At 38.0% G+C, this 26,246-nt stretch overlaps 1 protein-coding gene across 22 annotated transcripts in view; it reads left to right on the top strand.

Moving 5' to 3' along the window:
- LOC137652986 (F-actin-uncapping protein LRRC16A-like) overlaps positions 1–26,246 on the top strand; it is a 702,357-nt gene that overhangs the window by 270,503 nt on the left and 405,608 nt on the right. For all 22 annotated transcript variants that reach the window (XM_068386421.1, XM_068386468.1, XM_068386477.1 and 19 more), the window contains 2 exons: positions 15,657–15,808; positions 23,949–24,091. In XM_068386421.1, coding sequence (XP_068242522.1) covers positions 15,657–15,808; positions 23,949–24,091 — 295 coding nt within the window. The remainder of the gene's footprint in view (positions 1–15,656; positions 15,809–23,948; positions 24,092–26,246) is intronic.

Raw genomic sequence — 26,246 nt, 5'->3', positions numbered from 1 at the left:
GATATGGTTCGCTCGATGCAATTCTCAAATAAGGTCGATGACATCATGACTCCCTACAGGATGCTCTTGGATCGAAAAAAGAAGCAGCGGCAACAACTTCCGATCACAATGTTCTTCCAGCCTCGCAAAAAAGAGCCAGTTCCTCCTGCTAGTACGCCTTCGGAAGAAATTGAAGAAGTTTCCCAGGAAGAAGTTGAAGAGGTGTCCCAGGAAAAGACACCTCCGTCTGAAGAGACGTAAAATACTATCATTGACTGCACAGTAGAACACATCATCAGCTTCATCATCATCATTTCTACTGTGCAGCAAATTCATCGCCATCGTCATTCAAGTTTTTCTTGAACTTCTTTCGTGGTGAGTACAGTAACAATCTTTATTTTTTACTTTAACCTGTTTTATAGTTTAGTAATGTACGTACGTATGCATTAAGTTAAAGGGAAGGTTTTAAAAGTCTACATGTTGTAACCTATCATATTTTTTTTGTTTAAAATTTACATTTGTACGTAAAACAATCTCTCTCTCTCTCTCTCTCTCTCTCTCTCTCTCTCTCTCTCTCTCTCTCTCTCTCTCTCTCTCTCTCTCTCTCTCTCAAATTGTTTTCCTGTTTTGCTACGTACAAGTACTGTATAATTTATATTTGTAAGGTAACATATTTTGTAAATGCTTTTACTGTAAATACTGTATGTACTGTATCATTATTTATCACTATCATCATGCGCGTTAAATGCCTTGTTTGTTCTGAGCGTGGTTGTTTACTGAGCGTACACGCCGTCGTTTCAGGCGGCGTCATAAAGAAAAAGATTTCATTTGGAAGTCCTAAGAAAAATACGTAAACTAAAACATTGGTAATAAAAAAATCAACATACAGTACTGTATAATTAATATAATCGATGCAAAAACTAACCTATACATATATGTGTACACTAAATGAGTTTGTTTCTTCATTATGATCAGAGATGAACGTAAACAAAACATTGGTTGCCATTTTTTATCGTGCTTTTTAGGTGTTTAGGAAACACATGATATAAAATCGCCTTTAATATTTGTGCCTGTTTTAGTTTAGGGTGCTGTAGTACATGCATTAAGTGTTCTGTACATTAAAGGGTGGTTTGTTAACAGTACTACGTACAAGGGAAGGTTTTAAAAGTCCGAATATACATGTTAAATAAATAGGTAAATATGCTGTCACTACTTCGCGGATTTTCACCTATCGCGCCTGCGTCTGGAACCTATCTACCGCGATAAACGAGGGTTCACTATTTAGTTTTTTGTTTTTTAAATTTCTTGATACCCCAGTAAATCATGAGGTTTGGTAAGTTATTGCCTCTTAGACAAATGTTACAAGTTAAAGTGTATGTTATTTTAAGATTTGAAGGGCAAGTTTATATTGACGGGTTTTTTAATCTGTTAAGACCTATACAGTATTTTAATGTCTGAATTGGGTGTTTTATCTTTAGCACTAAAATACTGTTGCTTTCAGATATGAATGTGTTGATCTATATGCAAAGTTATTCATAATTTTAATTCCATATCTAAAGCATTCAAGCAAAATTTTTAGTATCTTGTTTTCAATGAATATTTCTATTTGATGTAAATAGAAGTTTACATTATAGTATTGGCCTTATGAACAAAATCTTTGAAACACTTTGACATTCAGACTTATCTGAAGGATCTTTGGATAATTAAAGTGTGAAGATTGTAGGTACATGAAAGGGATATCATAGATGGGAAGTTATAACTTAATCCGTATACAAGTTCATGAAAAAATATGAATACCTATACATATGATTCATATCTGCCCCCTGCAATATGGTATTAATTATGTATATCACTGACTTGTCAACATTGTGTCACTGTAATAAGCAATCTCTTCGTATCAGGCTATTGCCTGGAAACCACCGGGTTTATAACCTCTCTGTTGATAAGCCCCTAGTTGTAAGTCAACAATAACCTACATTTAGAAAGTTAGTGTTTCCTTCTGTCCTATCCTTCAGTAGAACCTCAAATGGGCACTATCCCAACATACATGATACAGTGACAAGTTTGAAAGCATTTTTGAAATGTTTTTAGGAAGGGACGACACCATCATCATTGGGATTTTCTGTGATTCGCCTGCAAATGTGTATACTGTATACAACGATCTATAAAGTTTTGAGTAGTGATCTTTTTATTATGTGGGTGTCCCTTGTTGCTCATTTTCATAGCTCAAGCCTATATTTTACTTGCCCTAGCAAGAGCTCAGAATTACATGCATGCTCTCGGTATTGCCTTACTTGAGTGACATCACAAGATACAACATAAAGGATGAGCAACTCTTCCGCTACCTGCCCTACGAAGACTCAGGCATCAACCACTCACATGAACGAATGCATGCACATACTTGGTGTAAAAATCTTTTGATAAAAGGTGTATTTTAAGAAAATAATTATATTTTACCTAGTGTTTATAGATCCACTATTTGACTTTGTTAGCCTATCAAGAAAGATTGATAAGAGTGGGAGGAGCCAGCCTTGTGGATATACTCTTCCACACTGGGATCATTGTGGGTGCAGATAAAGCCTGCTTTCCACCCCTTACTGCCACTCCCAACCCCATCCACCCTCATCATTGACAAGCGCGGATATACTCCAGCTCGTAAGGTATTTAGAGAAATTTTGCCTATATGATGAAGAGAGAATATTCAGGGAAGATGAAGAAAGAAGAGAACAAAGAATGCAGGAGGAAGAAAACAAAAGAAAAGAAATTATGCAGACAGGAGGAGAGACCTTGTAAGGAGGAGGAAAATGCCAAATTTACAGCCCTAGTCCAGGTTTTCTTATCCATCTATAACCCCTTCAATTTTGATAACCCCACACCTGATTGGGCAGTTGGAGCCTCCAAATCATCTTTCCAGCTCCCAATCAGCTGCCTCTTCCTCCATCTCAGAAAAAAAAGCCCAAACTCTCCCACTGTTCCAAAATATTTAGGGAATGGAGAGGTGGGAGAATTAGGCCATCATAGTTGGTCTTTCTAAGTTTTTAGAGAAAAGTAGGTGATCCAGATGATGACGTGCTGGATCCTTGAAGTTCAATGTGTTAGAGCACACCTCACAAATTTCTCTTGACCGACAAGGCTGTTGGTGAAATTCTGGATTCTCCACAGTCCCACATAAAGAGCTTCCGCAGCAGGGAATTGCTCGGTTGCAAACAGCTGGAAGGAGAGTTTTTTTGTAGACTTCTATGTTGGACTTTTATGGCCTGGGAATTTCTTCAATATGTGAGGAGACCCTTTTGAAAATGGATTATCCTGATGTGTGTCTGAGATGCAGAATAGTTCAGAAGCTAACTTCATTGGACACTATCTCTTCAGTATAGGACATTATTCCCACCTATCAGTTATATGAAATAACCAAGAGTGCTAAGTCTGCCATGCATACTCCATCCAGCCAGCTGTACTGCATCTCTGCCTATAAAGGGAATAAGAAAACAAGACAAGCGGAACGACGCCATCTTGTAAGTCAGTTTTGACTCCAGTTTTTTATGCTAGTGTTGTGCTTATCATTATGGTTTGGTCCTAATACATAGGCCAGTGACACCTGGAAAGTTTGGGTATTATTATGTATAGTAACAGCATGAAACCTCCTTCGCCAACATCATCAGTCATGGAGGATGGATACACAACAGGCTGCTCTCACCCTAGTCAAGTAATCCTGTTCTACTAGGATTCAAGTCCCTGAAAGTCTTGAGTTTTCGCTCGCCCCATGATCATTGTCAAGAGGTGGCTAAAATATCTTCAGACTTCCATAAGCACATTTTTTGAATTGAACATATTTACAGATGTAAGGAGCTACCCATCTCTGCCATCACCAAGAAATATATCCTTTGTGAATTTAAAGATATGTTAATCTCCAGAGAAGATTTGAAGTCAGCTCTTTTCAAAACCTCTTATAAGGAAAACTATGGCAGGTCCTCTTACGAGGATTCATCTTAAGGATTCATCTTAAGGATGATGAAGTATGTTTTGCCATCTATACTCTAAGACAAATTCCTTTTGCCTTACAGAACCAGGTCAAGGAAAAACTTTACTGCATGGTAGCACAGGGAATAACTAGCCTGCTGGTGATGACCCTTCAGTTTGGTGCCATCCCCAGGTTGTCATCGCCAGGAATGGCCCAGAAATGTGCATTATTGTTGACCCCTTCAAGCTAATAGCAGAGTTTCCTGCCCAGCCCACCTTTTGCCACTATTTGTAGTGGCTCCCTATTTTACCACAACAGATGCCCTCTAAGGGTACTGGCAATTGGAACTTGCAGAAAAGTAGCAATGTCTGACTACCTGCTTTATGTCATGCGGTTGGTTTACACGATGTAAAGGACCGATTGACTTCACAGCTACTGGTGATGTGTTCTGTCTTTGAAGCAATATGGCCCTTCAGGGAATAAGAAAACTTGTGTCAAAAGTCATCAATGACATAACCTTGTACATGATCACCATATCTACAATGTGCTCACCTGGTCCTATAAATGTGGGATCACTTAACAAAGACATGTTTGTGGTTGCCTGCCTACCTTAACTCTCTGTAGGTCCACTTTCAGGAGAAGGCATTATGGCTGATGAAGAGAAAGTCGGTGCCATCAAGGATTTCTTAACCTCAGCCAACCTGACTCGTTATGGATCAATCATGGGCCTGGTCAACCAGTTGGCAAAGTTTACCCCTGATGTTTCTATTATAATGTGGCCCCTATACTCCTGATGAGTGCCAAGAGAACATTCGTTTGGAATCTGGACTATGAAGAGACTTTTTGATGTGTCGAGTTGGTGCTCATCCATTCATTTATTCCTAGCCCCTTTGTCTCAACCCACCCAGTGTCCTCCTGACAGATTCTTCACATCTTTATGGCCTTGGATATTCTCTCCTGCAGGATTTTGGTAGATGACCCCTACGTCTTAGTTCTGTGTGGCTATCGGTTTCTCACAGACGCTGAGAATTATGGGCAATGTCTAAATGTAGGGTGTATCTGGCAGGTATACAGAACTTAATGATAATGATGGATCAATGCTCTCAAATAATTATCTTAAACCATTACTTGCGGGATGCAATTGAGAATCCCTGCCTCCAGTGCTGAAAGATTTTACCTATGTGTGGCATACTAGCAAGTTAATCAGCATACCTGATTCCCTATCACATGCTCTAGTCAGGCAACTCACACAAGAGGATGAAATATTAGGTGTTGCTTCTGCTGCCATGAACCATCATGGCTGGAAATGCCATCACCCTAAGAGAATACTCAAGCTAAAGATACTGATAAAAGTTTTCCGAGTCTTTGAACCACAGCAAGAGTGGACCCTACCTATTTTCATCTCTTCAACTGCTTCACCCCAGGATTCCCCTTTAGTAGATACGACCTTCACAATTTGCTCCCCTACTGGAAACTATGGGATCCTCTTGACAGTGACGGCGACCTCAACATGTATGGGACAAAATATGTAGTTCCTGCGGCCCTCCTCTGTTGCTCCCTATCTTATCTACACGACAGTTAGAGAGATGTGGAAGCTACCAAATTTTGTGCAATGTAAGCATTTTCTGGATTAGCATGAACTCTGACGTTGCCAGCACAGTTCAAGCTTGTGAGCCATGTCAGGCTTTACAGCCAAGCCAATACTGTAGCTGGAACCATTAATGAATGATGACACTCCTACAAGACTCTTCAAGTCCGTGTAAGCAGGTTTCTTTAAAAGAATTCTCAGGTCATGGCTGATGCCAGTTGCTTGAACAGATCTGTGCCGTTGGTCTTTCCCTCGGTTACCATGGTTATTCATACAGATGAGATACTACCACTAGAGAGTTATGTGGTCCTTTGACTGGCCAGACTGTACTATATTGGATCCTTCTTTCTGGTTACGGTTCACTTCCCTTTACCTCGAGAGAGAGAGAGAGAGAGAGAGAGAGAGAGAGAGAGAGAGAGAGAGAGAGTGTGTGTGTGAGTGTGTGTGTGTGTGTGTGTGTATTTATTTAAAGAACATGTTGACACCATGTCTACCTTCTCGCCGATCGTCCGTCTCCTCCTGGCTTAGCAAATCCTACACCTGCGTTGGCCTGTCTCTAAGGTAAAGTGGCAATAAAACACATTTTTTATTTATTATTTCTCTATAATTATCTTTTTTACATGCTTCTTTCATATTATGCAGTTATGTTATTGTTATGTGTAATTATGTGTAGCCATTTATTAAGGATTTATTATGGGTTTTTAGGCTGAGGAACGAATTAAATGAATTACCATGTATTCTTATGGGAAAATTCGTTTCTACATCCGAACATTTTCTACATCCGAAGTCGGTTGTGGAACGAATTAAATTCGTATGTAGAGGTACCACTGTAGATAGCTCCTATTGTGAACTCTTAACCAGTGGCAAGATATGCTCGTAATTAGATTTGAACAAATGGTCATTGATCTGCTTGTTCCTCTGACAAAGTTTGATTTTCTAGGCTTTGAATATCCTTCAGGCCTTTTCAATGACAGCTGTGCTAATATTATTATCATTATTATTATAATCCTGTGAGACATCATAGAGATGGAGATTGGTTTCCAGTGAGAGTGGGGCTTGAGACAAGGATGTGTGATGTTGCCGTGGCTGTTTAACTTGTATGTTGGAGTGGTGAGAGAGGTGAATGCTTGAGTGCTTGGACGAGGATTGAAACTGGTAGGCGAGAATGACTATGAATGGGAGGTAAATCAGTTGTTGTTTGTGGATGATACTGTACTGGTTGCAGACGCAGAAGAGAAGCTTGGCCAGTAAGTGACAGAATTTGGAAGGGTGTGTGAGAGAAGGAAGTTTAGAGTTAATGTGGGTAAGAGTAAGGTTATGAGATGTTAGAGAAGGGAAGTTGGTGTGAGGTTGAATGTCATGTTGAATGGAGATTTACTTGAGGAGGTGGATCAGTTTAAGTACTTGGGGTCTGTTGTTGCAGCAAATGGTGGAGTGGAAGCCGATGTACGTCAGTGAGTGAATGAAGGTTGCCAAGTGTTGGGGGCAGTTAAGGGAGTAGTAAAAGATAAAGGGTTGGGCATGAGTGTATAGAGAGTTCTGTATGAGAAAGTGATGGTACCAACTGTGATGTATGGATCGGAGTTGTGGGGAATGAAAGTGATGGAGAGACAGAAATATAATGTGTTTGAGAAGTGTGTGAGGAGTATGGCTGGTGTATCTCGAGTAGATAGGGTTAGGAACGAAGTAGTGATGGTGGGAACGGGCGTAAGAAACTAGTTAGCAGCTAGAGTGGATATGAATGTGTTGGTGGTTTGGCCATGTTGAGAGAATGGAAAATGGCTGTCTGCTAAAGAAGGTGATGAATGCAAGAGTTGATGGGAGAAGTACAAGAGGAAGGCCAAGGTTTGGGTGGATGGATGGAGTGAAGGAAGCTCTGGGTGATAGGAGGATAGATGTGAGAGAGTCATGAGAGCGTGCTAGAAATAGGAATGAATGGCGAGCGATTGTGACGCAATTCCGGTAGGCCCAGCTGCTTCCTCCGGTGCCTTGGATGACCGCGGAGGTAGCAGCAGTAGGGGATTCAGCGTTATGAAGCTTCATCTGTGGTGGATAACGAGGGAGGGTGGGTTGTGGCACCCTAGCAGTACCAGCCAAACTCAGTTGAGTCCCTTGTCAGGCTGGTAGAAACGTAGAGAGGAGAGGTCCCCTTTTCTTTTTCATTTGTTTGATGTCGGCTACCCCCCAAAATTGGGGGAGGTGACTTGGTATATGTATTATTATTATTATTATTATTATTATTATTATTATTATTATTATTATTATTATTATTAATATTAATTTGTTGGAGTGGTGAGAGAGGGGAATGCTTGAGTGCTTGGACGAGGATTGAAACTGGTAGACGAGAATGACCATGAATGGGAGGTAAATCAGTTGTTGTTTGTGGATGATACTGTACTGGTTGCAGACGCAGAAGAGAAGCTTGGCCAGTAAGTGACAGAATTTGGAAGGGCGTGTGAGAGAAGGAAGTTGAGAGTTAATGTGGGTAAGAGTAAGGTTATGAGATGTTAGAGAAGGGAAGGTGGTGTGAGGTTGAATGTCATGTTGAATGGAGATTTACTTGAGGAGGTGGATCAGTTTAAGTACTTGGGGTTTGTTGTTGCAGCAAATGGTGGAGTGGAAGCAGCTGTACATCAGAAAGTGAATGAAAGGATGCAAAGTGTTGGGGGCAGTTAAGGGAGTAGTAAAAAATAGAGGGTTGGGCATGAGTGTATAGAGAGTTCTGTTTGAGAAAGTGATGGTACCAACTGTGATGTATGGATCATAGTTGTGGGGAATGAAAGTTACGGAGAGACAGAAATTGAATGTGTTTGAGATGAAGTGTGTGAGGAGTATGGCTGGTGTATCTCGAGTAGATAGGGTTAGGAACGAAGTAGTGATGGTGGAAACGGGCGTAAGAAACTAGTTAGCAGCTAGAGTGGATATGAATGTGTTGAGATGGTTTGGCCATGTTAAGAGAATGGAAAATGGCTGTCTGCTAAAGAAGGTGATGAATGCAAGAGTTGATGGGAGAAGTACAAGAGGAAGGCCAAGGTTTGGGTGGATGGATGGAGTGAAGGAAGCTCTGGGTGATAGGAGGATAGATGTGAGAGAGGCAAGAGTGCGTGCTAGAAATAGGAATGAATGGCGAGTGATTGTGACGCAGTTCCGGTAGGCCCAGCTGCTTCCTCCGGTGCCTTGGATGACCGTGGAGGTAGCAGCAGTAGGGGATTCAGCGTTATGAAGCTTCATCTGTGGTGGATAACGAGGGAGGGTGGGTTGTGGCACCCTAGCAGTACCAGCCAAACTCAGTTGAGTCCCTTGTCAGGCTGGGAGAAACGTAGAGAGGAGAGGTCCCCTTTTCTGTTTCATTTGTTTGATGTTGGCTACCCCCCAAAATTGGGGGAAGTGCCTTGGTATATGTATGTATGTATTATTATTATTAATTAGTAAGCTACAACCCAAGTTGGAAAAGCAGGATGCTATAAGCCCAGGGGCTTCCATAGGGAAATTAATCCAGTGAGGAAAGAAAACAAGGGGAAATAAGATATTTTAAGACCAGTAAGAGCATTAAAATAAACATCTCCTATATAGAACCTCATTGGCCCTACAGCCATTGGCATTCACTGCTTCAGTGTCCGAGACCAAGAATACAGCTGCTTTGGTATGCACTGCTGTATCGGAGAGGAGGAACAAATCACCCTCACTTCCTCCTTTTTGACCCAGAACCTTCACACTTCTGTTTCTCTCCTGTATTTTAGAGAGTTTTCTCTGCCCACAATAATTGTTGCTTTTTTATGAACTGCAGAAGGTCTTCATCTACAAGATAGTATCATTCTCGGTGGAAGATGTAGATGGCATTTATACAGAGTTCTTGGCTTCCTTACTAGTCTATATTTTTGAGGAGAGAAAGACCCAGCCATCAGCTATATTGTCATATAATTCTCTTTCAACAGTCTCTGTCACGCGTGCCTTTGTTGTGGATCTCGTCTTGGGCATGTTTCATATGATCACCATTTTTATTTTTACCATCTACCCACTTCTTTTGTTTCTTTGTCACTGGCTAAGGTTCTTGAGTTTTTGGTTGGGTGTGATAACTCATCTATTACAAAAAGCTAAACTTTTATAGCTCTAGACTTAGGAGTCAGTCATTGAACTGACAGCCTTATGGAGGGGCTGTGAATTCATTACAATATCCATTGTCTTGATTCTTTGGGACTATATTTTATGGCCAAACAAAACCCCTTCTTAGATTAGATCCAATTTATATTTCTGCTCTTGAGTCAGTAGATAGCAACCTCTGTCTGGGACTGACCTTGAAATTTTATTTACAGAGATCCAAGTTTTCAGAAGGTAGCCTGTTTTTAAAAAACACCCAGACCATCAAGCCCCTTTCAACAGAGGCTATCCATACCTGATGACCTCCCTTTTATTTAAAAGCTGATCATGTCTCCCTCCCTATAAATCGGGATGTAATTAAATTGCCTTTACAATATTATTGTATTGTTTGCTAATAGGTAATTTCAGGATACCCAGAGTTTTATGGTTTGGTATGCGCATAGGGTATTCATTAAACCTACCTGCAATAAATCAAAGCAGTACAACATACATGCATAGTACTTTGAGTATTCAGGACTCCTGCAGGGGTAGTCTGGAAGGCAGGGCCAAATCACCAGGCCCTTTAACCTGACAGTATTCTTCAGTCACCTTTGTGAGGTAAGAGTCAAACTTGTTAGTTTCTTGTCTTACTCTTGGGAACATGCACATGAATTGTAGGTTGGCCTTGGTGACAGACTGTTGACGTGGAAGGGGCAAAAGTTTACTCTGGTACTAAGTTGTTGGAGACCACACAGCATTTAAATCCAAAAAAATGAGTTTTGACGAAGGAAAAACTTATTATTGGGAAAGTGCTGTGTAGTCTCCAAATTCCTCCCTTCTCCCTAGCTTTGAGCAGGAGAGTGAAGCATTGTTATATACCGTAAATCTTGAATAGTGGTTGTGGGTTTGTTGTGATGTAAGTAAGATGCTGAGGACTGGAGCGAATGATTCCTTTCTGGGACACCGTACATGACGTCACTCATAGCAGACAACTTTCAGCTACCGAGGTGCTGTGGCAAGTTTAGATAAGCCTAAACTTGCGAAGTCTCCACTATACACACTGAATCCGTGCCTTGCAGGTTAATACAGTGGCCCTAGAGCAGGGCAGACAATGTTACTTTTTATTTACATCTTATTGCATTCTCTGATCTATCCTTTACCAGGAAAGACCTTTGAGACCACACAGCACCTCCCCCCAAAATGTTATGTTCCAACACAAATACAAACCTTTGTTCTTTACTATGGATATAGAAATTAGCGCACACCAGGGGTGATTCTCATTCATGAGCCAGTGGTGTCTCTCGATCACTATTGCAAACCAATGGAAAGTCGTGATCCTGATCTTAATTCCAGTGCGAATTTTTGCCAGAGCTTTAGAGCTAAGCTCTCATGCTACTCAGTGCTTCGCCACTAGGGTCTCACAAGACTGTGAGGCTCCAGGCTGGCTCACCAGTTAAATTTGCTATCCGTCTTTTAGAAAGTACCTAAGTTTCATTCTCCACAGAAAGATATACTTTTCTCCAACATTGAGCCTTGCTTTTTGATTTTTGACATTTTCTGGGGTTGTGGTGAATGTGGAGAAATCCTCTTTGGAACCCAACAGGGCTTGGTATATCTTGAAATGTGGATAGACACGAGGGAAAGGTTTCCTGTCGCAGATAAGAATTGCAAGATTCAGATAAGTGTCTCATCAGTTACTGATGCGAAGCTCTCTTCAAGCCCATCCGTGGCAGTGTCACTTGACCTCATTAGACCTTCTAGTGCCTAAAAGTTGCCTTGGCATGCAATCACTTCGTGGCAGCTGAAGGCCTTTGGGTCTCAAGGCAAGGATCCTGCCGGAATGCAAATTCCTTGGGGATTGAAGCAAGAGAATACCTGAATTGTTGGATCCTAGATCCAAACTTTCTCAAAAGGGTAGATCTTTTTTCCTCTTCCGAGTTGATGCTCTTCACGAGTGCATTGAAGAAGAGGTAGGAGTGGCTACCTGCTGGGCCTTCTACTGCTGACAGATGTACCGAGGGAGTTTTCTTCTTGCTTCGATTTACTACACCAACCACATGCTAATATTTACAATCAAACAGTGGGATCCTGACGACTTTGTGCCTGTAGAGTATCCAGTATCTCCGCACTGAGAGTGTCTGCTACCACTACTGAAACAGATGTTGGGTTACCTTATGAGGTCCTCAACCTCAGTTTACCAAGCAAATTAAGCGATATTTTGGGGTTTTAGCGTTTGGGAAATGGGGTGTCTATACCCTAATCGTGGAAGTCTTACCTTTTCTTTTGAAAGGAAAGCTCTGCTCAGTCTCGGCATTACATTACTTCTTATATACCGGTAGTGTATTTATTTTCTTATTTCCTTTCCTCACTGGGCTATTTTTCCCTGTTGGAGCCTTTGGGCTTAGGCGGACTGGGTTAAATTTTGGGAGCTAAGTGAAATTGAGGGGTGTACTGAACAGTTTGAAAGTATCTATGATGCCATAGACCTACTGAATGGAACTCTCCATACAGCAGGAATCCCAAAACCACAGGATTATTCAAACGACGACCAGTCCTGTGGTGGTCTTCAGAATTAACTGCCCTGCACAAAGCCACCGGAAAATCTCTTGACTAGATTGCGCAGACGCCGTACTGACGAGAATTTAATTATATACAAAAAGTGTAGAGCACAGTTCCGTCGTGCCATGAAAGAAGCTAGGCGCCAATCTTGGGTATCTTTTGTTTCCTCAGTCAACAGTAGAACACCACCATCTTCTGTATGGAGGAAAATAAAAAACATTGCCGGAAAATTTACCCCTAACCCACCACCTGTGTGAAATTGAACGGTCATTATGTGACTGAAGCAAATGATGTCAGTAATGCCGTGGCTGATCATTTTTCAAATGTATCATGCAAGTGTGAAGGAGTTCCTGGTCACCAGTATAGGAGCATTGAAGAAATGAAAATTTTAAATTCTGCAACAGGAAGGGAAGAGTCGTATGATTATCCTTTTACTGAAAGAGAAATTGATTCCCCACTTGCTAATTGTAACGATACAGCTCCTGGAACCGATGGAATTCCATATGTAATGATTAAACATGTTCATTTTAATACAGAGTTATTTATTTTAAGCATTATTAATAGAGTATGGCATGATCATAGTTATCCAAGTGTTTGGGAACTAGGCATTATTTTAGCCTTTTTGAAACCCTGTGAGGACAAGTTTTTAGCATCAAACTATTGACCAATTGCATTGACATCTTGTTTATGTAAAATCATGGAGAAGATGGTCAATGCAAGACTGATGTGGTACTTAAAAAAGAAGGGTATTTTATCACCTATTCAGTGTGGATTCAGAAAAATGCACTCAACGACTGATGTGTTGATACAACTTGCTTCCAAACAGCACCATGTGAGTCTTTTTTGACCTTGAAAAGGCATATGATACTACATGGAGATATGGTATACTTGAAACCATTCATGAATTTGGATTAAGAGGAGAGCTACCTCTGTTTATTCAGTCATTTCTTTCACATAGAATTTTTCAAGTGAGAGTGGGGGAAACTCTGTCAGAGAGTAAATGTCAGGAAGAGGGAGTTCTTCAAGGTAGTGTGCTGAGTGTAACCCTGTTTGCACTAGCAATTAATGGGATATCCTCAGTCTTACCCCGGGATGTTTTCTCAACACTATTTGTTGATGATCTCTCCATATCATTTGCTGGAACTAGAATGTCAATGGTTGAGAGAAAGCTACAGCTCGCAATTGACAAAATTATTCAGTGGGCTAATATGAATAGGTTCAAGTTTTCAACAAGCAAAACTACTATTGTCCATTTCTGTTGTATCTGGGGATTACATCCAGATCCAGATATATACATGAAAGGTCAACGGATCCCATGTGTAGGTGAAGCTAAATTTTTAGGATTGATTTTCGATTCTAGGCTTACCCAGGTTCCTCACTTAAAAGTGTTGAAAGCTAAATGTCTTGAGGCTCTGAATTTTTAAAAAGTAATGTCCCATACATCATGGGCGCAGACCGTAAAACTATTTCAAATTTATACAAGTCCTTAATTTTTTCAAAAATTAGTTATGGGTGTGAAATATACTCCTCAGCCAGAACAAGCTGATTAAAGATATTAGATTCAATACATCATGCTGGTATTAGATTGTCCACTTGAGCGTTTAGAACCTCACCTATCCCAAGTCTCCTTGTTGATACTGGATTGTTACCTCTAGACCATTTCCGAAGGTCTTCCATTATTCGGTATTGGTTTAGGTTACAAAGACTCCTTAACTCTTTAGCCTTTCAGACTGCTAGCCTTGTAAGGCACTCAACATACTTTGAGTTGCACCCAAAATTTCCTCAACCTTATGGCTTTCGGGTAAAACAATTATTAAACAGTCTAGATATAATTAGAGGTGATATGCTTCCATTTAAGACATCATCAACCCCTCCGTGGAAATTACCAGAGATATCTTTTTGTAAATATTTTATTGCTGTTAAAAAACATGACTGAATTAGAAGCTAGTTCTCTTTTTTTGGAACATGTTGAAGAACACAGGGGATCAACTTTTATATATACTGATTGCTCGAAATCTGATGCTGGCGTTGGATTTGGAGTATATAGTAGTTCTTTTAACTGTAGAGGTGCACTTCCTTGAATATCTTCAATATCATATTTACTGCTGAGTTATATGGCATACTAACCGCTATTGAGAAAATAGCGTTAAAAGATGAGCGTAATTTTACCATTTATAGTGATTCAAGAAGTGACCTTCAAGCTTTAGAAGGTTTTAATTCTAGTAACCCTTTAGTTTTAAAGATTTTAGAGTGGCTTTCAATTATTGGCCTAAAAGGTATAAAAGTTGGATTTTGCTGGGTTCTGGCACACGTAGGTGTGTCTGGAAGTGAAGAGGCAGATTCACTGGCAAAGAGTGCTGCAGCCGAGTTGCTACCAAGAAGGTATCCCATTCTCTGTATTGATTTTTTTTTTTTTTTTACCAGAAATTAAGAATTCTATTTTTAGCAATTGGCAAAAGCATTGGGATACTTTAACCGAAAATAAGATGAGAGAAATTGTGATTGTTATATCCCCTTGGAGGTATAATGGGATGCCCGAAAAATGGGAGACTACTCTTTGTCGTCTCCGCATTGGTCACACTGTGATGACACACGAGTTTCTGCTGGCTGGCCAACACCAACCATATTGCAACGACTGTTTGATACCCTTGACAGCGAGGCTTTTGTTGACCGAATGCCCCACTTATAGCACAGAAAGAATAGATAGCTGTTTGAGGCTCGAGGTGAAGATGGCAGGCTCATCCTTGCCAAGATTCTTGGACATGAGGTGTCGTACAATGCCAGTGGCATTTTTAAATTTATTTCAGAAGCAGGTCTTCTTAATGCTATTTAACTTTATAACATATTTACTTTTCTGCTTTTAATTGAATATTCTTTTAATCTTTATTTATAAAAAATGATATTGGCGTCAATGACCTTCGATGTCAGGATGCCAGAGAACTTCAAATCATTCATTCATTCATTCCCTCAGGTGATCTGGTTTTTATTTGGAAATGATCTAGGATCTATGGATATTGGCTAATTCAGGTGATGGCTTTGTGTTGAAAAATTGATATCCATTTAAAATGAAATGCATATTTGTCCATTTGTTGTGAATTATTTTTCTGCGAGTTGATTTTCTATTAGTGTACCACTCAATTTAATCTTATTTCTACCCCATACTGAACTGTATTCTCAGCATAGTATATATCTTTTCTTGTCAGGTATTTAATTGAATGTTCATATAAAATTCAGATAACATGATTTTTAATGCCATAAATGTCTTTTGATTAGTGTAAAAGTAATTAGTTGATCCCAGCAAACATGACTTATTTTAAATATCTTGTGCTATGTAACTTCTAACTTACAAGTTTGACTTATTTTAGTGCCACATTATCCCTAGAAAGCAACCAAAAGCCATGTGTCAAATGTCAGTTGACATTTGTAGATATGTTGATGAATTTATTAATTTTTTGTGATTGAAACATGTTTTCTAAATAGAAATTTCTTTTTCAGGAATGTATTGTTAGGTTTAGCTTGCAATGAAAATATCTCGGAGGTTGAACTCGATCTAAGTAGTAACCAGTTAGGTGGAACAGGAGCACAAATTCTAGAATCCTGCATTCACGGTGTTAGATGTTTATCTCTGCTAGATATCTCCGATAACGGTAAGTTGAGAGACAGTGTTTGTATTGGTTTATTAAAGTAATTTTTGTGATTTGTTTATTACTCAATGTAGAAATATTTCACGGGTGTAAGTTTTCTCGTTTTGGTAAATAGGTAGATCTTTCTTGAGATAGAGTATTTAAATTTTCATTGGGACACATTGAATTGGGGCGGAGAATTAAATTAGAGCTAGATGAAATGTAACTGCATTCCGGGTGAAATGTAAAGAAAGCTTTAATATGGTTGAATTAGAATATCTGGTTAGCAGAGTAAAAACTTTTAATAGTTACACTAAGCCTATACTCTTCTTTGCACCAGGATGTTCACAACCAGTAAATGTTGGGAGAACTATATAAAGAATGGTGGTACAGTATTGTGTGTAGATATGATGTCCATTATAGGGAAATAGGGTGAGTTGGATTGGAAATGGGGCAAAAAGGGCTGAGGAACAATTACAATAGTCAGAAAAGCAGGAAGGAGGAGACCTATTGAAAAATCCACGTAGTCATGCAAAAGTTGGATAGAAGCTCAAGACCTGATAGAAATTCAATCAAAAAGTACACAGGACAGAGGAAAAGTCGACACAAAATTGTCTGTGATGGTGATGAGATACCTATTTTGTTTTTGTAAGAAGTTATGGTGCTTTAGAATCTTGTAATTGATAATTACTTGTACAAGATTCTTTTCTAATATTGGGGAGGTGCTGAGTGGTCTCCAAGGACTTTGCTATTAAAGGCTAGAACAGGATATCCAATGCGACATAGAATACCAAGCAAATATTCTCTGCTCTGCTCTAGGGCCAGTGACTTAACCCTTTTACCCCCAACGCTATTTGGAACTTTCCAACCCTTAACCACCAGGCGTTTTCTTTTTCAAGCACATTTTGCAATATATTTTATTTAAATTGCACCAACAGCCTCAATTTTCATCATATAGAGGTCTGGTTGGTCTCATTATTTTAGAAAATGCCTGAAGTTTCTCATAAAGTTATCAAATATATGCAAAAAAATGTAAATAGCAGTTTTTTGCAAGGACGTACCGGTACGTCCATGGTGGTAAAGGGATGAGTTTTGTGAAACATACCAGTACGTCCATTGGGGGTAAAAGGGTTAATGTGCAAAGCACGAATTCCTTGTGTACAGGTGGTCGTCGGTGTATGGGGGACTTAAAAAGTGCAGTTTCTGTAGTTCATTATGCTGCGTCATGATTTGGTAATCATCTAAGTCATATTTTATCAATATTTTCCTACTGTAAATCGTTATTTCATTTTATTGTCTCATAGGATATCATATGCTCTAATAAAGCCATTTTTGTATTCTATTTTTCCATTTCGTAAGCATTTTAGCAATCAACAATTACTGACTTTGAGTGTTGAGAACAAGAAGGGCAGCCAGGAGATGAAGAACTGTTCATGAAAATTATTTTATAAGGAAAATGATGAGCAAAATAAGGAAAAAAAGGAAAAGAATTAGGAAAACATGAAAGGGAAAAAGATGAACGATGGCATAGGTTGAGCGCCAAGAGAAGTGAATGAATAGTTATGGGAGTGCAGGGAGCAAAGCGTGAAGTAAAAAGAAAAGGAGGTCAAAGCATTATGAAACAGAGGAGTAGGTGCCTGGCTAGTCAGCGAGATTGTACTGGAAGGAAGTTAGGGGTGAGGGGAGGAGCGGAATGAAGAGGGGAAGGGCAGAGGTGACAGGAGAGCTGAAATGTGAGAAGAATCTAAGCTAATATTGAAATATTAGCACAGATAAAGTATAGTGGAAAATAATGAATAAAAGGGATGGAAAAAGTAATAAGGATATAAAAGGGAATGAGAGGAATAATGATTTGAAAATGATAGATGAAATTTGTTATAAAAATAAAAGTAACGTGAATGCCAAAATTAAAGGAAATAAAAGTGAGAGACTTTGGTTACGTTAGCAAGTATTGGGAAAGCCAGGAGTGTTGTTTTTACTCGATAAATTAACTTCCTCTACACAGAATCAGGGTTTGTTTAGAAATATTACTGCATATAAAAATATATTAGTGGGAAATATTGAATAAAAGAAGGAAGAATTTAACGGAAAGTGAGAAAGGAGAATCTGTAAAGTTTTGAACATTGTTAAAAGTCATGAATGTTTTTACTTTTATATACTTTCTTAAACAAAAATACAGCGGAATATTTTGAAAGTTTACTGAATTTTGAGGGTAATAGGGAGACAGATGTAATTGCTGTTGTAGGTGTTGAGGTGCCAGTGATGGGAGATGAGAATGAGAGAGAGATTACAATAGATGAAGTGAGGAGAGCACTAGATGAAACGAGAGTAGGAAAAGCCCCTGGTATGGATGGTGTGATAGCTGAGATGTTGAAGGAAAGGGTGTGAATGTACTTGAATGGTTGGTGAGATTGTTTAATATGTGTTTTGTGTTGTCAATGGTACCAATAGATTGGGTTTGTGCATGTATTGTACCACTACATAAGGGTGAGGGAGATGTGCATGAGTGTTGTAATTCAAGGGGTATTAGTTTGTTGAGTGTAGTTGGAAAAGTGTATGGTAGAGTACTGATTAATAGGATTAAGGATAAAACAGAGAATACAATTTTAGAAGTACAGGGGGATTTTACAATAAGTAGGGATGTAGAATTAGATTTTTACTGTTAGGCAGATATGCGAGAAATATTTAGCAAAAGGTAAGGAGGTATATATTGCATTTATGGATCTGGAGAAAGCGTATGATAGAGTTTATAGGGAAGCAATGTGGAATGTGATGAGGTTATATGGAATTGGTGGAAGTTTGTTGCAAGCAGTGAAATGTTTCTACAAAGGTAGTAAAGCATATGTTAGGATAGGAAATGAAGTGAGCCATTGGTTTCCGGTAAGAGTGGGGCTGAGACAGGGATGTGTGATGTCGCCATGGTTGTTTAACTTGTATGCTGATGGAGTGGTGAGAGAGGTGGATGCTCGAGTGCTTGGACGAGGATTAAAAGTGGTAGACGAGGATGATCATGAATGGGAGGTAATCAGTTGTTGTTTGCGGATGATACTGTACTGGTTGCAGACTCGGAAGAGAAGCCTGACCGGTTTATGACAGAATTTGGAAGGGTATATGAGAGAAGGAAGTTTAGAGTTAATGTGGGTAAGAACGAGACTGACTACAACCTAACCGTAGAAGGTCAACAAATACAGTAAATGAAAAATATACCGTTAGTATAGGATATAGATAATTAGCGTATTTTTTCATCAGTTTATTATACATCCAAGAAGGTAATGTATAGAGAAGAAAAGGCTTGTTTTTCCAATATATACTGTTTTCCCCACCCAAAACCCTGAGTTCCCACTGTGGGTCCCCCGTATATATATATATATATATATATATATATATATATATATATATATATATATATATATATACTATATCAGTATATATATATATATATATGTATATATTTATATATATATATATATATATATATATATATATATATATATATATATATATATATATATATATATATATATAATTTCCCATCAAGATTATCAGCATTAAAAAACATTAAACCTACCATATAAAACGTTATACTGTATTGGTAGCACAATTATTTGATTCCTTGACTGCTTGTGTAACTTTTAATTTAAAACTAGCCCTCTATTTTCTTCTTTTTGCTGGTGCTTCCATAATTACTATGGGTACACATTATCAAGGAAAAATATTTTGGAAATGGAATGTACAATTATTTTTTGTAACAGTATAAGACAATCATAAGACCTTAAAATTATCATAAAATATCATGCTGTCATTAGCGGTTGATTGTTATTGTTGGCTAAACACAACCAAAATTGTTTTCCTGTTATGCGACATGTAGGAATTTCTAGGGATACGAAAAGTAAAATATCTGTAATAGCAACATCATAACTAGAAACCATAGTATCATTAGTTATCACTTGTATGTGTAAATGCACTTGCTTGGTCATTATGATGGGCGATGAAACGTAAACTAAATAATGGCTTCCATTTTAGGCGCCGTGTTTAAGAAAAACACGATATAAGATTGCTTTTATTTCATTTATTTTGAATATATAAGGATAAAATAAGTAAATCAACATTAGTAATAACATCATCATTACATAACTAATAGATTGTAAGATATCTCTAGCAGCAAAAGCTAACCTATACACAGATTTGGAAATGTGTACGTTTGTTTGTTATGATTGCCGATGAAAGGAACTAAAAAGTGATTTCCATTTTAGGCGGCATGTCTAGAAAAAGCATGATATAAAATCCCCTTATTTTATTTTGAATTTCTAAGAATATAACAAAAGCGAGCTTAAACACAGGTGGTTTTGTTATTTAGCAGTGGTATACCACATGCTATTGGCTGACAGATGAGAGTTGACCAATCAGGGAATTGTAATCTGTATACTTGGAGCTGATTAATCCACGAGGCACAGCATCCCCTCCTTGTCACGTTTCACTTTGCGTTTTGCGAGACGTACATCGACAATTGTTACTCTGTACTTGTGTGCTTTGCGATGCATTGTGAAAATTTTTACTTAAATTGCTTTAAATCAAACCCTATAATGGAAATTACATTTGGCTGTGCAGTAAATATCATCTTCTTCAATATCATCTACTGCACAGCTAATTCATTGTTGTCATTCAAGTCTCATTAAGAGTGTGTATCTTAATGTGAGTATCCCATAGAGAATTAATTAAAATTATTCATTAATAAGATTAGGTACATATATAACTAAGTATTTTTTTTAATAAAATAGTTTCAAAGAAATGTTCCATGTCCCGCAGCCTGAAATTATGTAGTAAAGATTTAGAGAAATTTTCCATGTCCTCTAGCCTTAAAATATTCTACGTATTGGCATACGTATATGGTAGTGAATGTGTATTGCACAATATACTCCAGTAATTTACCGTAAAATAGGTTAAGCTGGCCTAACCTCACATGTACATGTATTGTACAGATATATACTGTATATTGTACAGCATTGCACCTAAACGTAAAAGTGGTCGACTGGTTATGAACGATATCCGTTTTTATGAAAAGTTGTAAGTCTGATTTATATACATAAGATACTGATGTACATACATACATACTGCACTGTATACATATAACATACATTTTGAACAAACAAAAAAAAAATTTGTACTACAGTATTCATAAATTATTGTACCGTAAATATGAAAATACCTGTACCCGTAAATAGTATTAGTAGACAATAAATAACCCATACACATATATATACCAAGGCACTTCCCCCAATTTTGGGGGGGTAGCCGACATCAAACAGTGAAACAAAAATGGGGACCTTTCCTCTCTACGTTCCTCCCAGCCTGACAAGGGCCTCAACTGAGTTCGGCTGGTACTGCTAGGGTGCCACAGCCCACCCTCCCCCGTTATCCACCACAGATGAAGCTTCATAACGCTGAATCCCCTACTGCTGCCACCTCTGCAGTCATCCACGCCACCGGAGGAATCAGCAGAGCCTACCGGAACTGCATCACAATCACTCTCCATTCATTCCTGTTTCTAGCACGCTCTCTTGCCTCTCTCACATCTATCCTCCTATCACCCAGAGCTTTCTTCACTCCATCCATCCACCCAAACCTTGGCCTTCCTCTTGTACTTCTCCCATCAACTCTTGCATTCATCACCTTCTTTAGCAGACAGCCATTTTCCATTTTCTCAACATGGTCAAACCACCTCAACACATTCATATCCACTCTAGCTGCTAACTCATTTTTTACACCCGTTCCCACCATCACTACTTCGTTCCTAACCCTGTCTACTCGAGACACACCAGCCATACTCCTTAGACACTTCATCTCAAACACATTCAATTTCTGTCTCTCCGTCACTTTCATTCCCCACAACTCCAATCCATACATCACAGTTGGTACCATCACTTTCTCATACAGAACGCTCTTTACATTCATGCCAAACCTATTTTTTACTACCTTAATTGCCCCCAACACTTTGCATCCTTCATTCACTCCCTGACGTACATCTGCTTTCACTTCACCATTTGCTGCAACAACAGACCCCAAGTACTTAAGCTGATCCACCTTCTCAAGTAACTCTCCATTCAACATGACATTCAACCTCGTACCTTCATCCCTTCCTGTACATCTCATAATCTTACTCTTACCTACATTAACTCTCAACTTCCTTCTCTCACACACCCTACCAAATTCTGTCACGAATTAGCCAAGCTTCTCTTCCGAGTCTGCAACCAGTACAGTATCATCCACAAACAACAACTGATTTACATCCCATTCATGATCATTCTCGTCTACCAGTTTCAATCCTCGTTCAAGCACTCGAGCATTCACATCTCTCACCACTCCATCATCATACAAGATAAACAACCACGGCGACATCATGCATCCCTGTCTCAGCCCCACTCACCCGAAACCAATCGCTCACGTCATTTCCTATCCTAACACATGCTTTACTACATTTGTAGAAACTTTTCACTGCTTGCAACAACCTTCCACCAACTCCATGTAACCTCATCACCTCTTCTAAAACCACCCTGTACTTTTAAGATTGCATTCTCTGTTTTATCCTTAATCCTATTAATCAGTACTCTACCATACACTTTTCCAACTACACTCTACAAACTAATACCCCTTGAATTACAACACTCATGCACATCTCCCTTACTCTTCTATAGTGGTACAATACACGCACAAACCCAATCTACTGGTACCATTGACAACACAAAACTCATATTAAACAATCTCACCAACCATTCAGGTACATTCACACCCCCTTCCTTCAACATCTCAGTTCTCACACCATCCATACCAGATGCTTTTCCTACTCTCGTTTCATCTAGTGCTCTCCTCACTTCCTCTCTTGTAATCTCTCTCTCATTCTCATCTCCCATCACCGGCACCTCAACAGCAATTATATTAGCCTCCCTATTATCCTCAACACTCAGTAAACTTTCAAAATATTCCACCCACCTTTTCCTTGCCTCCTCTCCTTTTAACAACCTTCCATTTCCCTGTCTCACTGTCTCTTCAATTCTTGAACCAGCCTTCCTTACTCTCTTCACTTCTTTCCAAAACTTCTTATTCTCTTCATATGAATGACCCAATCCCTGACCTCACCTCAGGTCAGATGCCCTCTTTGACTCACTTACCTTGCGCTTTACTTCCACATTTTTCTCTCTATATCTTTCATACTTCTCCACACTATTACTCTACAGCCATTCTTCAAAAGTCTTCTTTTTCTCTTCCACTTTTACCTTCACTCCTTCATTCCATCATTCACTGCCCTTCCTCATGCTGCCTCCAACAATACATACAGTAAAAAAATACCATTCATTCATTCCTGTAGTTAGGCTGTCCACTGCCATTAGAAATCTCTGATTCTTTCCAGACATAATGCATAGCAGAAAAAAAGGCAAGAAAATATCAAAAAAATGAATAGCATAAAATTACCTAATGCTTATCGTAAACAAAGATGGCAGACTAATGCTAAAGTGATTGGTAATGCAGTATTCTGCTGCTTTAGTTTTTTGGCCTCAAGTAGTTCGTCATATTATTGAATCAAACGTCGCAACTCTAAATCGATTTATGAGGGGTTTTATAAGTATCTTATGGGAACCCATTCATAACGGAGAATCGTAACTCAAGGCCATCGTAACCCTAAGACCTGTATAGTAAATAGTGTGGTGAAGGGTTTAAGAGTGTGGGAAAGTTTTTTAACAGTGTGGGGAGTGTTTATGAATGCCTTGAAATGGCCTTATGTAGTGGAAAAATTAGTTTCTTATGCTTTTCACAAAATTTTTAGTACAGTACCTCGTGTCATTGGACGTAACCGTTGTGAGAAGCGGTGGACGACTGCTTGTATAGCAATATTTGATTTTTCATTTTGTTTAGAAATAACGTTTCATTAATTCTGATTTCAGTTATTTTTAATAGACAAAATTATGGAGTGAATTAGTAACTGGATGGATGATTAAATTGACCATGCCATGCTGTCTTAGTACTGTTGAAAGTGTTGTCATAAAGTCTCCTAGTTATAAAAATATTGATAATGATTTTCCCCATAATGTACATCATGAAAGTTTGCTTACTTTATATTTTTTCTATCGTCAGAGTTTGTAGTTATGTTTTATTTTCTTGTATATTTCAGGTTTAGAAAGTCAGCTAGGACCTGTTGTAGATGCAATTAGTAAAAACAAAAGTATCAAGAAGTTAGACCTTGGTCGAAATTTAATTAACATCAAGAGTAAACATGTATATCCTGTTGTGGAGTCCGTTGTAAAAATGATTCAGGTAAGTTTCTTTATTACAAGATTAATTAGTTGAGTTGCATGCCTATAATAATGATTACAATTATGTATTTGCATTCCTTCTAACATTATACAAGGAGAGGTTTTAATCACAATTAGAGAGAAAAGGAAGGATACAAAATATTAGTTATGAAATATAGATACATTATACACTTGTAGATGAATTATTATTGCTAAAATTATGCAATTTGTAGTGATATTAGTTTATATTAGAGAAAAATTTAAATGAAATAATATTGATTAAATTAGAAAAATTACAAAATTTTTACTGGTTAAAACTTATTTTAAACTAAGATATAATTTGAAAATTATGAACATAGAAAAATAGTAAGCTAGTAGTTAAAGTTACCGTAAATTAGCTAAATTCTTCTCCCTAGTTATAAATCATTTAACTAAAATGATAGTTTCAAAGGTGAAAACTGAGGCAAAGTCTGAAGATGGACTAATTTATGAATAATATTTATTCACGATTTGATTTTTCTTGTAAGTTGATAGTGTTACCTCAGTTTACCAGTTTAATCCGTTCTGGTAGTGGGCTTGCAACTCAAAATGCTCACTCCCATAAGAAATAAAGGAAATGCTCTCAAATGTGTTCCACACCTTCATAAATACAGTACACACATATTCATTAATTTTTTAAAGACGTTTAATGTTAACCCCTTCACGACGAGGCAGCCGATCTGCCCTCAGGAGCTATATTATTATTATTATTATTATTATTATTATTATTATTATTATTATTATTATTATTATTATTATTGCAATCTAAGTTACAACACTAGTCGAAAAAGCAGGATGCCATAAGCCCAAGGGCTCCAACAATGGAAATATAGCCCAGTGAGGAAAGGAAATGAATTAACTATAACAGAAGTAATGAACAATCATGATAGAATATTTTAAGAACAGTAACAACATTAAATTAATTTTTTTTTATCAATGAACTATTGTATAAAATACAAAATTTATCACCATTGGATATACTTGCACACTTTCTCTATAATAAACTACATTTCCATGTTTATTTGTTTTACTGCTGATTACACAATAAATTTTTCGAAAGAGTGCTTTATTTTCTATTGTATTTCACTCTAAACAATTAAAGTATTCTTTCCATTAATTGTTATTATTGAATAACTTTTCATGAATTTGTTTTATATTGTATTATTTTACTCTTAATAATGGTAAAGCACTGTGATTTTGTGTGTTAAACAGAGAGATGTAATATCAATGAAATAATTAGATAAAAGGATCGCTTGTTCTTTTGTCATTCCACCTTGTGTGTGATTGACACTATGAACTGGAAGATTCCGGTTTTGGGTATTTCATCGGCTTAGAAATAGGGAATGCGCTTGAAAGATTGACAGTAGGGTAACTTCTACTCTTGAAAACAATGAACAATACTAATATGAAATAAATTAAATATCTAAGACATGAAAATGATATTTGTAGAAATGATTAGTCGAGAAAATGAGAAACAAAATAAGAAAAAATAAATCACGTGTCATTGTGTTTACCGCTATCAGTTTTACAATTGTGATAATTGAAATTTAAATGCAAATGATGTAGGAAATCAGAAATTTAGAAAAAATTGGGGGAAGATATATATTGATTGAGACATTTTCAGGTACAGTATTTATTTAAAGTATGGACATAATTTGGTGTGATTTGAGATATAAGTGTGTGACTGAATTCGGCCAAATAGAGCTTTCAACAACTTGTATGACGCGTTTTTGTGGCGTTGCGTTTGGGAGTCGTAACCGGAGAACTGGGGATGGTTGAAGAACGACACAGCTACGTCGCACTTTACCGAAGGCTTTCTTTGTGATTTGAACCTGCATGCCAACATAGAAATACACTAAAATACCCATTACATAATGATGAATAAAGACTAGAACCGCAAGTATCTCAGTTGCTTTCTTTTTTTAACGCTTCAAACAACCTTTTAGCCTTTTCCTGAATCACCATTAGGCTCACCGGAATACGCCGTTAATTTTGATCTTCCAATCAAAGCACTAATAATCTTTCCATTTCAATAATTAAACCAATACGCTGCTTGGTTATCACTAATGATTTCATAGCAGCAGATCCTTTCACATGTTCAACGATGCGCTCTTTGTCCTTAAGAATAGTAGGCACAG

The sequence above is a fragment of the Palaemon carinicauda genome, chromosome 1, assembly GCF_036898095.1.
Source record: "Palaemon carinicauda isolate YSFRI2023 chromosome 1, ASM3689809v2, whole genome shotgun sequence".
Lineage (NCBI taxonomy): Eukaryota > Metazoa > Arthropoda > Malacostraca > Decapoda > Palaemonidae > Palaemon > Palaemon carinicauda.
The sequence above is the reverse complement of the archived record's forward strand: the minus strand, read 5'-3'. Positions and strand labels throughout refer to the sequence as shown.